General features: G+C 40.2%; 2 protein-coding genes and 1 pseudogene across 2 annotated transcripts; 2 read left to right on the forward strand and 1 right to left on the reverse strand.

Moving 5' to 3' along the window:
* Positions 1–2,875: 2,875 nt before the first annotated feature.
* On the reverse strand, positions 2,876–4,097 carry LOC139444943 (uncharacterized). The gene is made up of 3 exons (XM_071225965.1): positions 3,959–4,097; positions 3,117–3,236; positions 2,876–2,934 (listed from the first exon to the last, which is right to left on the reverse strand). The coding sequence occupies exons 1-3, from the start codon at positions 4,095–4,097 to the stop codon at positions 2,876–2,878; spliced, it is 318 nt and encodes a 105-aa protein (XP_071082066.1).
* A 2,498-nt stretch (positions 4,098–6,595) lies between these two features.
* LOC139444854 (uncharacterized) lies at positions 6,596–7,816 on the forward strand. The gene is made up of 3 exons (XM_071225841.1): positions 6,596–6,731; positions 7,455–7,574; positions 7,758–7,816. The coding sequence occupies exons 1-3, from the start codon at positions 6,596–6,598 to the stop codon at positions 7,814–7,816; spliced, it is 315 nt and encodes a 104-aa protein (XP_071081942.1).
* Positions 7,817–8,961: 1,145 nt separating this feature from the next.
* On the forward strand, positions 8,962–10,140 carry LOC139446521 (uncharacterized; annotated as a pseudogene).
* The last annotated feature ends 6,841 nt before the right edge of the window (positions 10,141–16,981 follow it).

Here is a 16,981-nt window from a genome sequence, read left to right on the forward strand (position 1 = left end):
TCAAGTATATCTGATATACAATATTTGTTTTGTTTGTTGTTTGTTTAATCGTACAATATTACCAGCAAAGGTAGTTCCTCAAAAGGAGTTATGACATGAAAATATGTTTGTTCACATTGTTCTACACTGACATCTTTTGCAGTTTTAAAAAAAATATATTCAAATATGACGAGAACATTATTAATATATGAAATTATACAAATAAAAACTTGCCTGCGATGGACAGTATCATAACTAGATTATCACAGTTTAAAATTAAATCAAGTTGAGAGCATGTAAAAGACAACATTCAAGACCTATTCTATCCCGGATCTTCACGGATCGTTATGTTAAGCGAGTGAGTGAGATATGTCAATGTTAACGTCACATCGACAATACACTATTTCAGCCATATCATGACGACATATAGTTATACATTCCTAACACACACACACACACACACACACACACACACACACACACACACACACACACACACACACACACACACATCAGTGATGGACAGTATCATAACTAGATTATCACAGTTTCAGATAAATCAAGTTGAGAGCATGTAAAAGACAACAACAACACATTATAAAAAACGGACAAGGAACCGTAGGGACGATACTTCTGCCACCTGCACGGTTCCCCAGCAGAATTGACACTATCCCTTCAGCTGCTGGCAAGTGTAGTCAGTTTAATCCACCAGTTAAAACTAACAAATATACTACGCTTATAAATGTGACAGTTTAAATTTACTTTGAAAGATGTGGAACGTATGTACCCTGTCAGGGGGACACTGATATAAGATTCTTTATTCTCCATAGACCACCGACGGTGGTACAAGAGCATACATAAAGTACAGAGATAAATATAATATGTACATCAAGACGGCTGTGTGCATTTAGAGTTAGCATTCAAGGTGTTAAATACAAATAATACATATACATTAAGCATGTGGAACGTATGTACCCTCTCAGGGGGACACTGATATCACTGTACTTGGATTCAACCACAAACAATCTCAGTTGCGAATTTGAAAACATGTTTTTACAAAAATATTAACAAAAATATTTCAAATAATTCTATATCCTTTAAAAGCCAATATTTAAACGAGAATTAATTCTACGAAAAAGTTCTTTAATAGATGATGATTTGAAACATTGATCTTTCATCACAAGGGATGCAGAATGGAGGGTCCTCACCTTTCAATAAATGTTCATGACTTTAGCGTCAATGGCCAATACGACATCATCGGTTTTTGACCTTTCCAAATCTGGACTGACTAACCAAAATCGGTGTAAACGATGGTTGGTGTAATTTCATGTAGCGTATTTATACATGTACCTACTCGGGTGTCCCTCTTCTTTGCATGAGGGGGCACGGGTGGCCCAGTCGTCTAAGGCGCCGCGATTCCCTTGAACACACCAGAAACCTATGATTGTGGGTTCGAATCCCGGTTCGCCCCGATTATGTATGCTCTTGTACCACCGTCGGTGGTCTATGGAGAATAAAGAATCGGATATCAGTGTCCCCCTGACAGGGTACATACGTTCCACATCTTTCAACGTAAATTTAAACTATCACATTTATAAGCGTAGTATATTTGTTAGTTTTAACTGGTGGATTAAACTGACTACACTTGCCAGCAGGTGAAGGGATAGTGTCAATTCTGCTGGGGAACCGTGCAGGTGGCAGAAGTATCGTCCCTACGGTTCCTTGTCCGTTTTTTATATTGTGTTGTTGTTGTCTTTTACATGCTCTCAACTTGATTTAATTTTAAACTGTGATAATCTAGTTATGATACTGTCCATCGCAGGCAAGTTTTTATTTGATTAATTTCATATATTAATAATGTCCTCGTCACGATATGCCTGAAATATTGTCGATGTGGCGTTAAATATTGACTCACTCACACTCACTCGCTCAAACAAGTTTTATATAAGATGTAATTAGCTAGTTATTGCAGACAGGTTTTTATACAGTATTTATATATTTGTGTGTGTGTGTGTGTGTGTGTGTGCGTGTGTTTGTGTGTGTGTGTGTGTGTGTGTGTGTGTGTGTGTGTGTGTGTGTGTGTGTGTGTGTGTGTGTGTGTGTGTGTGTGTGTGTGTGTGTGTGTGTGTTAGGAATGTATAACTATACATTATTAATCACTGGATTGTCTGGTCCATACTCGATTATTTACAGACCGCCGTCATATAGCTGGAATATTGCTGAGTGTGGCGTTCAACAACAAACAAACAATTAAACATCATATACCTTTCTCATCTCATGATGATATAAATTGAATATATTTTTTTTGAAACTGCAAAAGATGTCAGTGTAGAACAATGTGAACAAACATATGCTCATGTCATAACTCCTTTTGAGGAACTACCTTTGCTGGTATTCTTGCACGATTAAACAAACAACAAACAAAACAAATATTGTATATCAGATATACTTGATATAATATACATTTTGCAGATTATGTTGTTGTACGATTGCAGATCAATATTATGTTGAACGAGATGGTGGCAGTGAACACATTAGAAATCAGATACAAGCATTACATATTGGATCACCTGCTGTCTGAAATGACACCTGTAAAGACGTCTTTAATGAGCAAGACACAACACAGGTGATTGTTATAATTATTTATTGAAACTATTGACTTGTGGGAACACTATTCAGGAATACATCCTCGAAATCGCCTTCAAAGTGCGATGCCAGTGTCTCTTCAACAGAGTGATCTACAAAAGAAATACATCAAATCATATGATCTTGGCATATTTGACATGAAATTATTGCTGAAGCATACATTCTCAGATACAGTTATGTTGAACGGATGACGGTTTCTACTATATAAAACGGATCATTGCAGTAAGATTTGCTCTACCTTACATTTGACTCACTGCTCCAAGTTGTTGATGCTCCTTGCGAACTCTTCCAAACTCACGCTTGAGTCTCCTAAATGGAGAAAGGTTGTTGCAGTCAGTCAAAATAAATGTTCAGGAGTCAGATTTATTCGGGAAAAGGGTCCACATTACCCATGAGAGTAAAAAATACAAACATTTGACAAATAATTACATTATTTTAAAAGTAATAAACATTTCATTTGTATCAATGAAGTTGAAGGCAAAAGCTCTTACCATTTTCATCTGAGAACGAAAGGAGCTCCATGGCCGATCGTCTGTCCATTAGCGTCTCAGCTTCGGACAGGTCAATTGTGCCGTCCATGTTTGTATCAAGGTTATCCACATTACGTTTGCCTTGAAAGAAAATAGTCATGTTTGGAAAGATACAAAATGAAAGAACACGAATGCATTTTCGGTTAAGGAATATGAGATTGTGGTCACTTTTGATCAGGCTACGAGTATTGATATCAAATGAACATATTCATATACATCTACAGTAACATTCCAAAACATATACTCGTTTCCATTTCAAATCGTCATCGTATGTAGCTCTTCGGCTGGCTGACTAAGATTTACATCAAAACAAATAGCGAACACCATTCTGTCTCATTCTGTAGTGCTTAATGACATGATCACATTTTCATTATGTTCGTTTTCTAGAATAGACTAGTCCATGTAATATTTTCATACATTCAAAAACAATGTTCGGTGTCCGTTTTCGTTCAGCAATATTCCAGGTAATATAACAGTGGGACTTAAATAACTGGGTGTGGCACAGACAATCCAGTGACTTATATCATGAGCATCGGTCTACACAACTGCATGATTATAGAAAGCATCCTGTCGGTTACAATTTTTACAGTGAAAGCAGAGTTGGCCTTTTAGGCATTTAATTTATTACTTTCATTTGAACCTGATGTAAAAGAGAGACGTTAATGTACTTGACACACCACCGATTTGGTCCTACTACAGCCGCTCATTGTTCTATTACTTAAACCGTAACTCCATTACAGTTTGGGAAAATAGAAGATACTGTATGTCAGGCACTTAATGAAGTACTCTTTGGCTTCACTCACCCAACAACACCCTGGCTCCAATCTTTGCTATTGTGCCAACTGTGCGCCATCTAACGAACCGTCGTCTCCGTCGTCCCCAAGCATCAGACTGAGGGATGGAGACTATGGCCACAAGCAGGAGGACAAGGAACAAACGCATCTTGGGATGAATTCTGCAGTGAAAATAAATTGTTTTAGCGTGTGAGCGAGTTGGGTTTAACGCAGCTATTAACAGTTATATCACGGCGTGTCAGCTTAATATGGCCGCAGTGATGCAGGTTTTAGACGTTTACCACTTCGGCGAGACCCACGAGCACGGTTATGGTGCTTACAAACGTAGAAACATAATCGGGGTGAACCGGGATTCAAACCCACAATCTGGCGTGCCCAAAGAACGCAACTCAGCACCGCGAATTGCAGCGCCTTAGACGACTGAGCCCCCCTGTGCCCCACTGAATTGTTTTAAGAAGCCGCATTCTCATGTGGGTGTGATTATTGTTGCTGATTGCCTTATGAAACGCTGATTGCTTAAGATGTAATGGATTTGACGACTGACTATCATTACAAACAATTAAATCCTCAGTTAAATCCACATTTTGTAACCGATGCCAACTGAAATGATAAGTTACACGTAAACTAATCAGACAGATAGTGCATTAAGTATTACTCACCAGAAGGACACGAGACAGGTCACAGTTGTTATGAATGTCGTGTCCCTGGTATTTATACATTCTTTCCGTTCATCAACCCGTGATGTGAATCTGTTGCCAAAATATGTTAATTGCCTGTTTGACAGAAACGTGCAAATGTAAATATGAAAAGAGATAAGTATCTACTTAGTCCACACCTCCTAATTGTCCTCTTTACGAGGGTTTGTGTGAAGTGTATTTGTGTGTGATATTTATTTTTAAAATTTTTGTTTGAGAATATTTAAAAGAAACTTATCACACCTCCATGTCAGAATATTCAGATCTAATTGGTTCATGTGATACTGATAAAATTCTACGTATCTCAAGTGGGAGGGAAATACATTTCTGAGTGGGACAATATATCCCGTATATCCCGCCATGAAGAAAACATGCTGCACGTGTATTTATGAGCGAGGCCATATATCTTGCACCCTACTACGAAGCACAAAGCTGCACATTGTTTACGAGTCAAAGAATGACACGAGAGACATCACAAGTTACCCTTAGCTCATTCGAGCAGCGGTTTTCGATCTGTTTTCAATTTGTTTTAATTTTTAATCGTTGTGGCAGTATCACAAGGGGTAAGTGAACCAAAGTGGCCAGAGGACGCCCCACCGAGACAATATCTGTAAAGTGCGCTTATACAATAAAGTCAATGGACCTGTGACCCAGTGGTAATTTCATGCATCAGTTGTTTTGAAGGCCTCCAGTGTTTCCTGAATGGAAAATATATATTTTTCTCAGAGATGGCCATATACACCTCTGGTACACAAATATTAGAAGTTGTAGCAGTATCCAGCTCGTGGTTTAAAACCTAACGTGGGACGCACAATTCCACATATACCCCTTGTGATACTGCCACAACGATTAAAAATTAAAACAAATTGAAAACAGATAGAAAACCACTGCTCAAATGAGCTAAGGGTAACTTGTGATGTCTCTCGTGTCATTCTTTGACTCGTAAACAATGTGCAGCTTTGTGCTTCGTAGCAGGGTGCAAGATACATGTATATGGCCTCGCTCATAAATACACGTGCAGCCTGGTTTTTTTCATGTCGGGGTATACGGGATATATTTTCCCACTCAGAAATTTATTTCCCTCCCACCTGAGATACGTAGAATTTTATCAGTATCACATGAACCAATTAGATCTGAATATTCTGACATGGAGGTGTGATAAGTTTCTTTTAAATATTCTCAAACAATTTTTTTAAAATAAATATCACACACAAATACACTTCACACAAAGCCCTCGTAAAGAGGACAATTAGGAGGTGTGGACTAAGTAGATACTTATCTCTTTTCATATTTACATTTGCACGTTTCTGTCAAACAGGCACTTAACATATTTTGGCAACAGATTCACTTCACGGGTTGATGAACGGAAAGAATGTATAAATACCAGGGTCACGACATTCATAACAACTGTGACCTGTCTCGTGTCCTTCTGGTGAGTAATACTTTATGCACTATCTGTCTGATTAGTTTACGTGTAACTTATCATTTCAGTTGGCATTGGTTACAAAATGTGGATTTAACTGAGGATTTAATTGTTTGTAATGATAGTCAATCGTCAAATCCATTACATCTTAAGCAATCAGCGTTTCATAAGGCAATCAGCAACAATAATCACACCCACATGAGAATGCGGCTTCTTAAAACAATTCAGTGGGGCCTGAGGGGCTCAGTCGTCTAAGGCGCCGCAATTCGCGGTGCTGAGTTGCGTTCCTTGGGCACGCCAGATTGTGGGTTCGAATCCCGGTTCACCCCGATTATGTTTCTACGTTTGTAAGCACCATTCCCGTGCTCGTGGGTCTCGCCGAAGTGGTAAACGTCTAAAACCTGCATCACTGTGGCCTTCCCTCCCATATTAAGCTGACACGCCGTGATATAACTGTTAATAGCTGCGTTAAACCCAACTCGCTCACACGCTAAAACAATTTATTTTCACTGCAGAATTCATCCCAAGATGCGTTTGTTCCTTGTCCTCCTGCTTGTGGCCATAGTCTCCATCCCTCAGTCTGATGCCTGGGGACGACGGAGACGACGGTTCGTTAGATGGCGCACAGTTGGCACAATAGCAAAGATTGGAGCCAGGGTGTTGGGTGAGTGAAGCTAAAGAGTACTTCATTAAGTGCCTGACATACAGTATCTTCTATTTTCCCAAACTGTAATGGAGTTACGGTTTAAGTTATAGAACAATGAGCGGCTATAGTAGGACCAAATCGGTGATGTATCAAGTACATTAACGTCTCTCTTTTACATCAGGTTCAAATGAAAGTAATAAATTAAATGCCTAAAAGGCCAACTCTGCTTTCACTGTAAAAATTGTAACCGACAGGATGCTTTCTATAATCATGCAGTTGTGTAGACCGATGCTCATGATATAAGTCACTGGATTGTCTGTGCCACACCAAGTTATTTAAGTCCCACTGTTATATTACCTGGAATATTGCTGAACGAAAACGGACACCGAACATTGTTTTTGAATGTATGAAAATATTACATGGACTAGTCTATTCTAGAAAACGAACATAATGAAAATGTGATCATGTCATTACGCACTACAAAAATGAGACAGAATGGTGTTCGCTATTTGTTTTGATGTAAATCTTAGTCAGCCAGCCGAAGAGCTACATACGATGACGAATTGAAATGGAAACGAGTATATGTTTTGGAATGTTACTGTAGATGTATATGAATATGTTCATTTGATATCAATACTCATAGCCTGATTAAAAGTGACCACTATCTCATATTCCTTAACCGAAAATGCATTCGTGTTCTTTCATTTTGTATCTTTCCAAACATGACTATTTTCTTTCAAGGCAAACGTAATGTGGATAACCTTGATACAAACATGGACGGCACAATTGACCTGTCCGAAGCTGAGACGCTAATGGACAGACGATCGGCCATGGAGCTCCTTTCGTTCTCAGATGAAAATGGTAAGAGCTTTTGCCTTCAACTTCATTGATACAAATGAAATGTTTATTACTTTTAAAATAATGTAATTATTTGTCAAATGTTTGTATTTGTTTACTCTCATGGGTAATGTGGACCCTTTTCCCGAATAAATCTGACTCCTGAACATTTATTTTGACTGACTGCAACAACCTTTCTCCATTTAGGAGACTCAAGCGTGAGTTTGGAAGAGTTCGCAAGGAGCATCAACAACTTGGAGCAGTGAGTCAAATGTAAGGTGGAGCAAATCTTACTGCAATGATCCGTTTTATACAGTAGAAACCGTCATCCGTTCAACATAACTGTATCTGAAAATGTATGCTTCAGCAATAATTTCATGTCAAATATGCCAAGATCATATGATTTGATGTATTTCTTTTGTAGATCACTCTATTGAAGAGACACTGGCGTCGCACTTTGAAGGCGATTTCGAGGATGTATTCCTGAATAGTGTTCCCACAAGTCAATAGTTTCAATAAATAATTATAACAATCACCTTTGTTGTGTCTTGCTCATTAAAGACGTCTTTACAGGTGTCATTTCAGACAACAGGTGATCCAATATGTAATGCTTGTATCTGATTTCTAATGTGTTATCTACCACCATCTCGTTCAACATAATATTGATCTGCAATCGTACAACAACATAATCAGCAAAATGTATATTATATCAAGTATATCTGATATACAATATTTGTTTTGTTTGTTGTTTGTTTAATCGTACAACATTACCAGCAAAGGTAGTTCCTCAAAAGGAGATATGACATGAACATATGTATGTTCACATTGTTCTACACTGACATCTTTTGCAGTTTTTAAAAAAATATATTCAAATAATATCATCATGAGATGAGAAAGGTATATGATGTTTAATTGTTTGTTTGTTGTTGAATGCCGCACTCAGCAATATTCCAGCTATATGACGGCGGTCTGTAAATAATCGAGTATGGACCAGACAATCCAGTGATTAATATCATGAAAATAATTCGACGCAATTGGTATTCGATGACATGCATCAACCAAGTCAGCGAGTCTAACCACCCGATCCCGTTAGTCAATTTTATCTTTACAGGATAAAATGGTTTATTTCAGTTGGGCAATCCTGGGATAGGTGACCCATCATTTAATTTGTGCACTATAGTATTTATGTTGCAGGCTAAGGGAGGTAACTCGGGTCTACAAGCTATAATTTTGCATTACAGGCCAGCTCCCATGATATTATTCAGGTTATACATTAGTAGCATGGCAAAGGGAGATAACTGAAGTAAACCTTTAATGTGTAGGAATTCCCCTCTGCCTTTCGCTTTTGGCGGCCATTACAGGCAAACTGTTTTTTCCTCGTGTTCCTGCAGATACTTTAGTGTTTCGCAGCATGTCAGGGAGAGGGAAACCAATGAGGAAGCGGCCGACACGTGGGACAAGAGCGGCCACGAAGAGGAAACGGAAGGAACAGCCCCCTTCGCAGTCGTCACCGCCCGGCATGCCCGAAGCAGCGATGGGACAGCTAGATAACTTGGCGACAGCACGTGGACCCAGTCAGAGTGGCGGTCAAGTTCAAACAGACAGGACGGCGCCTTCCCAGACTTCGTCAAGTGAAAATGCCAGTGGGTCTAGACCGTCTAGGGGTGAGTTTGTTGACATAACCTTTAATCCAGAAGTTACAAATAATATAACGGAATTGGTTTCCTTACCCACTCAGCCGTTTAGTACACAAACACAGTCAGTCACTTCACACGCACAGCCCCCATGTTTCCCTCCCATACTGTTCACCGGGAGTGAGTTTACCCCTCCCATGACACAATGTGGTGATGATGATTTGGGGGCTAACGTTCCTTCAAGTATCAAACAAAAGATATGTAATGGTGAATATATCAATCTTGCATTGCTGCTGAAATCTGACCGAGAATTACAAGATTATGCTTGTACATCAGCCATTTTCCTTAACTCGGAAGGTCATTTGGAACTAAAACCAAAGGCTTCAGGTTAAGTGATTGAAACCATAGCTGAGTGGACAACTGCATTCACAGTGTATATCAGCATTTTTATAAAAAGTCACCCGGAACATATACAAGGAATGCTCAAATACATGAACACAATTCGTCTGGGGGCATCTCGTCATACTGGGATTGGTTGGAGAACGTATGATGAGCAGTTCAGACTGCGTCAAGCAAGAAATCCACAGAAATCATGGGGGTCAATCAATGTAGAGCTTTGGATGTTATACATGCAAGTTCCGTCCCAGTATTTTGGCTCATTCCCCAGAAAGGATCACCAGTCATTTCGTGTCCATAACACAAACAGAAACTCAACATGCCATGACTACAACTACAGGTATTGCAGTCGAGACAAGTGCAAGTTCAAACACACCTGCTCCAAATGTGGAGGAAATTCCCACCCTGCATCTAACTGTTTGTCCAAAACACAATCTGGCAAATTTGTATACACTAGGCAGAACCCCAATCAGACCCCAAGTTCTTCAGCAAATGGCAAGAAATTATCCCAACCAGGAAGTGGCGCATCTGCTAATACAGGGATTTCAGGCAGGTTTTAAGCTTTGTTATACAGGACCGAGAGTGCCGACTACCACTCTTAAAAATCTTAAATCTATTGACCAAAATTTCTCAATAGCCCAGCAAAAGGTGCAAAAAGAGTTAGCTTTAGGTAGGATAGCCGGCCCTTTTGATTTTCCTCCATTTCCTGATTTGAAACTATCACCAATAGGTCTGGTTCCCAAAAGTGTTCAAGGAGAGTACAGATTGATCCACCATTTGTCCCATCCAGAAGGTCAGAGTGTTAATGATTTTATTGACCAGTCTATCAGTTCAGTAGAATATGCAAGATTCGATAAGGCTGTGTCAATGATTCATGACTTAGGAAAAGGAACCTTACTGTCTAAAGCAGATATCAAAAGTGCCTTTAGGCTTTTAATTGTTTCACCCAGTGATTTTAATCTCCTTGGTTTTAAGCTAGGTGACAGCTTTTATTTTGACAAGTGTCTCCCGATGGGTTGTCAGATCAGTTGTGCCTTATTTGAAAAATGTTCATCCTTCATCGAATGGGCGGTACACCAGAAGTCTGGCCATGGCAACATAATGCACTACTTGGATGATTTCTTGTTTGCAGGACCAGCAGACACTTGTCAATGTAAAGACTCTATGGATGCTTTTCAGCAAATTTGTTATCAATTGGGGGTGCCGGTAGCTCATGAAAAAACTGTTGAACCTACAACAAAGATTACCTTTCTTGGATTAGAGTTAGATTCTATCAATATGTGTGTAAGGGCACCACAAGAAAAGATACACAAGGCTTCCCTTATGATCAACCATGCTCTGTCACATTCTAAGCTGAGGCTCACAGAGATTCAGTCCTTGATCGGGGTGTTAAATTTTTTGTGTAATGCGGTCGCGCCAGGCAGAGCATTTTTGAGACGCCTCATCTCGTCGACATGTGGAAAGAAAAAGCACCACAGGATCAGGATAACCAAAGCTATGAAGGCAGATCTAACAGTTTGGAAGCTATTTCTGGATAACTTCAATGGGATTTCAGTCATGAGATCAAGATGGTGGGAGTCCTCAACTCACCTGCAGCTTTTCACGGATAGTGCAGGGGCCAATGGTCTGGGCTTTGGGATATACTTTCAAGGAAAATGGGCATGTGACAAATGGCCAGGAAGCTGGATACAAGCTGGTTTCCCACAGAACATAACACTGCTGGAGTACTTTCCTATTGTGGTTTCCATTGAAACATGGGGTCCATATTTGGCAAATAAGAAAGTATTGTACCACTCTGATAACCAAGCAGTAGTACAAATTATTAACACCTTATCTTCAAAGTGTGAACATGTTATGTCATTGGTCCGTCATCTCGTGCTTCGATGTTTAGAGCTTAACATAACGATTAGGGCAGAATACATCGAAGGAAAGTGTAATGATTTAGCTGATTCACTGTCGCGTTTCCAGTTTTCCAGGTTTCACCAGCTCGCTCCAGAGGCGGAGCGAAAAGCAACACCAGTGCCACCAGGAGTTTGGAAAATCTTGAAGCTGAGTCCCATAGATTGATTAAGGCATCCTTGGCTACAAGTACCAGGAAGACCTATATGAGTGCAATACATTCATTTTCTAGCTTCCGTCAGGCTTTAGGCTTGCAAGAAGTTTGGCCTGTCTCGGTAGAGCAGCTTATACAGTACATTTCATATCTTTCACTAAGATCTTTGTCCTCAGCTACTATTAGTCTACATGTCTCAGCCTTAAGTTATCAACACAAGATACAAGGTTTGTCTGATCCATCAGTTCATTTCATTGTCCGGAAGATGCTTGAAGGTAGCAGACGCCTTACAAAGAAAGTAGATGTCAGAGCTCCAATATCTTACAAGATTTTGCTGCAGATGCCTGTGGCTTTAGGAGTGATATGCAATTCATCATATGAAGCAATACTATTTAAGGCTGCCTTCTCTTTAGCGTTTTTCGGCTTTTTCCGGGTTGGCGAACTTGTTTACACTGACAGTGAGCATTCGGATCGACCGTTAATGTTACAAGATGTTTCTCTTGAGAAAACCGCTTTGAGAGTGCGAATCAGGCATTCGAAGACGGATCAGAGAGGGAAAGGTACAATTCTGTACATACACGCCGTTCCAGGAAGCAGGATGTGCCCTGTCAGCTGCCTTTGTCAGTATTTGGAAGTCCGACCACCAGGTTCAACTCACCTGTTTTGTCATTATGACATTCAGCCAGTCACTAGGTACCAGTTTTCAGCTATTGTTTCCAAATGTGTAAGGCTACTGGGTTTAAACCCCACCCTGTATAAATCCCATTCCTTCAGAATCGGGGCGGCTTCCTCTGCAGCAGACATGGGTGTACCTGCAGAAAAGATACAGCAGTGGGGTCGCTGGCAGTCTGCTGCATACGTTTCTTACATTAGAACTTTCTGAGCAGTATATTTATGCTTTCATTCCATTAATGTACTTTCTTACACAGGGCAAGTCCTAACTAAACCCTCTTAACTAACTTCAGCTTCATAACAACCATCATGATCAAATATCACATACTGTTCATTTTTATGCATTCATGTATATGTTGTTTTCCTCATTACTTCATTTCATTCTAATAATGTTATTACCTGCTTTACCAAGGTGTTTGGTTATTGTATGTTGTATAAAAAAAAAATTTGTTCATGCATTAATTAAGTCTTTTTTTATAGATGTTTGGATTGTAGGCTCATCATTTGTCTATTGGGCTCAGCGGCAGAGTTTCAGATTAAAGTTAGGGAGGCATCTCGGCTTACATAAATTGGGTTTCACCTTAAGTTGGTTTGGCAAGAGAGGGATGCACTGGAGCGAGCTCAGACAGCTATTGCTGACCCAGCTTGAAAGGAAACCTCCTCCAAGTGTCATAATTCTCCACTTAGGTTCAAATGATCTGGTAAGCTCCCCTATTAGGAATTTGGTTCAAAATGTCACAGAGGATGTCACATATTTTGCTCAGATACTTCCTTTCACAGTCTTTGTATGGTCTGAGTTACTGCCACGACAGTATTGGCACATGGCTGCAAATTACAAATCAGTGGAGAAAGCCAGAAAGCGCTTAAATAGAGCAGGCATGAGTGCAGTGCTAAGGGTTGGAGGGCGATCCATAAAGCATGGTATTCGGGCTCAGGATTTGGGGATGTACAGGCATGATGGTGTCCATCTTTCAGATGTAGGGCTTTCCATATTTGTCAATACCTTTCAGGAGGCTTTGGAGTACTTCCTTCTGGATGACCGATCAAAGGTGTTTACTGGCAATTAAATGTGAAGTTCTTTTTCTGTGCTAAGTATTGGAGGGTCTGTGTATAGACACAGTCCTGTGGCGTAATACTTGCGGGTTGGGCATAGTAATTTCCGGAGGCCTTCGATGAGCGCTACCCGCGAGGGCCTAGCTTGCTTAATGACACGCTGGTTGACCTCCTTTGGTGTACCCTGGGGGGATCAAAGTCAATTCGCTTTTTGATGACTCGTTATGTGTTTATCCTCTCGAGTCAAGTTTTTCTGTTTGTCCTATTGCCTTCGGGCCGGCATTCAGTGATTTTGGTTCGCCCAACCTGCAGGGTTATGCAAAATATCATCCCCCTGTAATTTCACGAATAAAGCCGTGGCCATACTCCACACTTAACTTTACATAATCTTTTGGTTATTTATTCATCTAGTATGCTCTAGATTGGCATTATCTTGAAATAATCAATTTTATCTTTACAGGATAAAATGGTTTATTTCAGTTGGGCAATCCTGGGATAGGTGACCCATCATTTAATTTGTGCACTATAGTATTTATGTTGCAGGCTAAGGGAGGTAACTCGGGTCTACAAGCTATAATTTTGCATTACAGGCCAGCTCCCATGATATTATTCAGGTTATACATTAGTAGCATGGCAAAGGGAGATAACTGAAGTAAACCTTTAATGTGTAGGAATTCCCCTCTGCCTTTCGCTTTTGGCGGCCATTACAGGCAAACTGTTTTTTCCCCCTCCCGATACCCTCCCATATTATAGCTTAAAAGTTTATATTTACATTGCAGACATGTCTTGAGCTACATGATTAATGTATATACCTTATGAAGGTTAGTAAGTTACAATTTCTGCCTAGAAGTTTTGCTGTTTCAGGTTGTTGTGGATGATTACAGGGGTATCAAGTCAAATTTAAGTTCTGCTTTGTCACGGCAGCAGGACTCCATTCAGTCACTGAGGTGAGGTTCGTTCCACGCCATGTGTGACAACGCGGCGTAATACTTGCGGGTTGGGCATAGTAATTTCCGGAGGCCTTCGATGAGCGCTACCCGCGAGGGCCTAGCTTGCTTAATGACACGCTGGTTGACCTCCTTTGGTGTACCCTGGGGGGATCAAAGTCATTTCGCTTTTTGATGACTCGTTATGTGTTTATCCTCTCGAGTCAAGTTTTTCTGTTTGTCCTATTGCCTTCGGGCCGGCATTCAGTGATTTTGGTTCGCCCAACCTGCAGGGTTATGCAAAATATCATCCCCCTGTAATTTCACGAATAAAGCCGTGGCCATACTCCACACTTAACTTTACATAATCTTTTGGTTATTTATTCATCTAGTATGCTCTAGATTGGCATTATCTTGAAATAATCGCTTCTTACGACAAGCATGGTCGCCTTATGGTTTGCTGAAGACCTATTCTATCCCGGATCTTCACGGCTCGTTATGTTAAGCGAGTGAGTGAGATAGTTCAATGTTAACGTCACATCGACAATACACTATTTCAGTCATATCATGACGACATATAGTTATACATTCCTAACACACACACACACACACACACACACACACACACACACACACCAGTGATCGACAGTATCATAACTAGATTATCACAGTTTCAAATTAAATCAAGTTGAGAGCATGTAAAAGACAACAACACAATATAAAAAACGGACAAGGAACCGTAGGGACGATACTTCTGGCACCTGCACGGTTCCCCAGCAGAATTGACACTATCCCTTCAGCTGCTGGCAAGTGTAGTCAGTTTAATCCACCAGTTAAAACTAACAAATAAACTACGCTTATAAATGTGATAGTTTAAATTTACTTTGAAAGATGTGGGACGTATGTACCGTGTCAAGGGGACACTGATATCAGATTCTTTATTCTCCATAGACCACCGACGGTGGTACAAGAGCATACATAAAGTACAGAGATAAATATGATATGTACATCAAGACGGCTGTGTGCATTAAGAGTTAGCATTCAAGGTGTTAAATACAAATAATACATATACATTAAGCATGTGGAACGTATGTACCCTCTCAGGGGGACACTGATATCACTGTTCTTGGATTCAACCACAAACAATCTCAGTTGCGAATTTGAAAATATGTTTTTAAAAAACCGAAGTGGTAAACTTTTGAAACCTGCATCACTTCGGACTTTCCTCCCACATTAAGCTGACAGGCCGTGATATAACTGGAATATTGTTAAAAGCGGCGTTAAACCCAACTCACTCACTCACTCCTTTGCATGAGATCTTTGATGTAACATCTAAATACAAGTTTATAATCACTGTATGGACTTAGAAGTGGTGTCACAGATTTGTTGAATGTTTTTGCAGCCGTATCGGCCATTGAAACATGGCTGGGTAACCACCAAAAGACGATGTCATATTGGCCAGTAGCTATTAAAACACGCCAGATCATTAAAACACGCAAAAATATCGACCAAGAGTGGATGTGGATAGTGACATTAGCAACTGTGCCACCATCCTTGGATCCATCTGTAAGAAGAAAACAGCGTTATCTCTATCCCCCGCCATTATAATTATATTTGTTCATTTAGTAGTGGATATAACCAACGCAAAGTATCAATATGCATGTTTCAAAGTAGAGTAGAGGAATGCCTAATATGACGCAGGTAGTGGATGCGTATGGTGCTGGCAGGCCAATCTGAACCCACGACCAGCCATTTGGGAAGAAAGCGGAAGTTGTATAAAGTAGTAGTATGAATTGTGTCATGTATTCATACGTCATACAGCTTAGCTACTGGTCTAGTGCAATGAGAAAAACTCAGTGATTCTGCGTCGGTTTGGAAATAGAGTGGTTTGTTTTGACAATGACATATTCATTGATCTGTGCATGATAATTATAGATGCATCCTTTCTGATGACATCGATCATACATTTGACCATTGTAACACATCATGAAATAGTAAAGTGTCAGTCAGCTACAGCTGAATATTCTTTGGTGTGTTTACAGTATTCATGAATAGACATTGTATTTAATGATGCATTACAACCATAATTAAAAGTAATGTGATAAAAGTCAATATTGAAGAGTAACATCACCAGCATGTACGTGTGCATACCAACTCCTGTGGGGAACAGTTGGTATTATTGCAGTCATGCCTTGCGACTTGGGAGTAAAGCCGCTTTTAACAGTATTCCAGTTATATCGTGGCCTGTCAGCTTAATGTGGGAGGAAAGTCCGAAGTGATGCAGGTTTCAAACGTTTACCACTTCGGTGAAACCCACGAGCACGGGTATGGTGCTGACAAACCTAGAAACATAATCGGGGCGAACTGGGATTCGAACCCACAATCATAGGTTTCTGGTGTGTTCAAGGGACACGACTCTGCACAGCGAATCGCGGCGCCTTAGACGACTGGGCCACCTGTGACCCCTCATGCAAAAGAAGAGGGACACCCGAGTAGGTGTAAATACGCTACATGAAATTACACCAACCATCGGTTACACCGATTTTGGTTAGTCAGTCCAGATTTGGAAAGGTCAAAAACCGATGATGTCGTATTGGCCATTGACGCTAAAGTCATGAACATTTATTGAAAGGTGAGGACCCTCCATTCTGCATCCCTTGTGATGAAAGATCAATGTTTCAAATCATCATCTATTAA

The sequence above is a fragment of the Haliotis cracherodii genome, unplaced genomic scaffold (assembly GCF_022045235.1).
Source record: "Haliotis cracherodii isolate W230 unplaced genomic scaffold, xgHalCrac1.p SCAF_6, whole genome shotgun sequence".
NCBI classification, from domain to species: Eukaryota; Metazoa; Mollusca; class Gastropoda; order Lepetellida; family Haliotidae; genus Haliotis; species Haliotis cracherodii.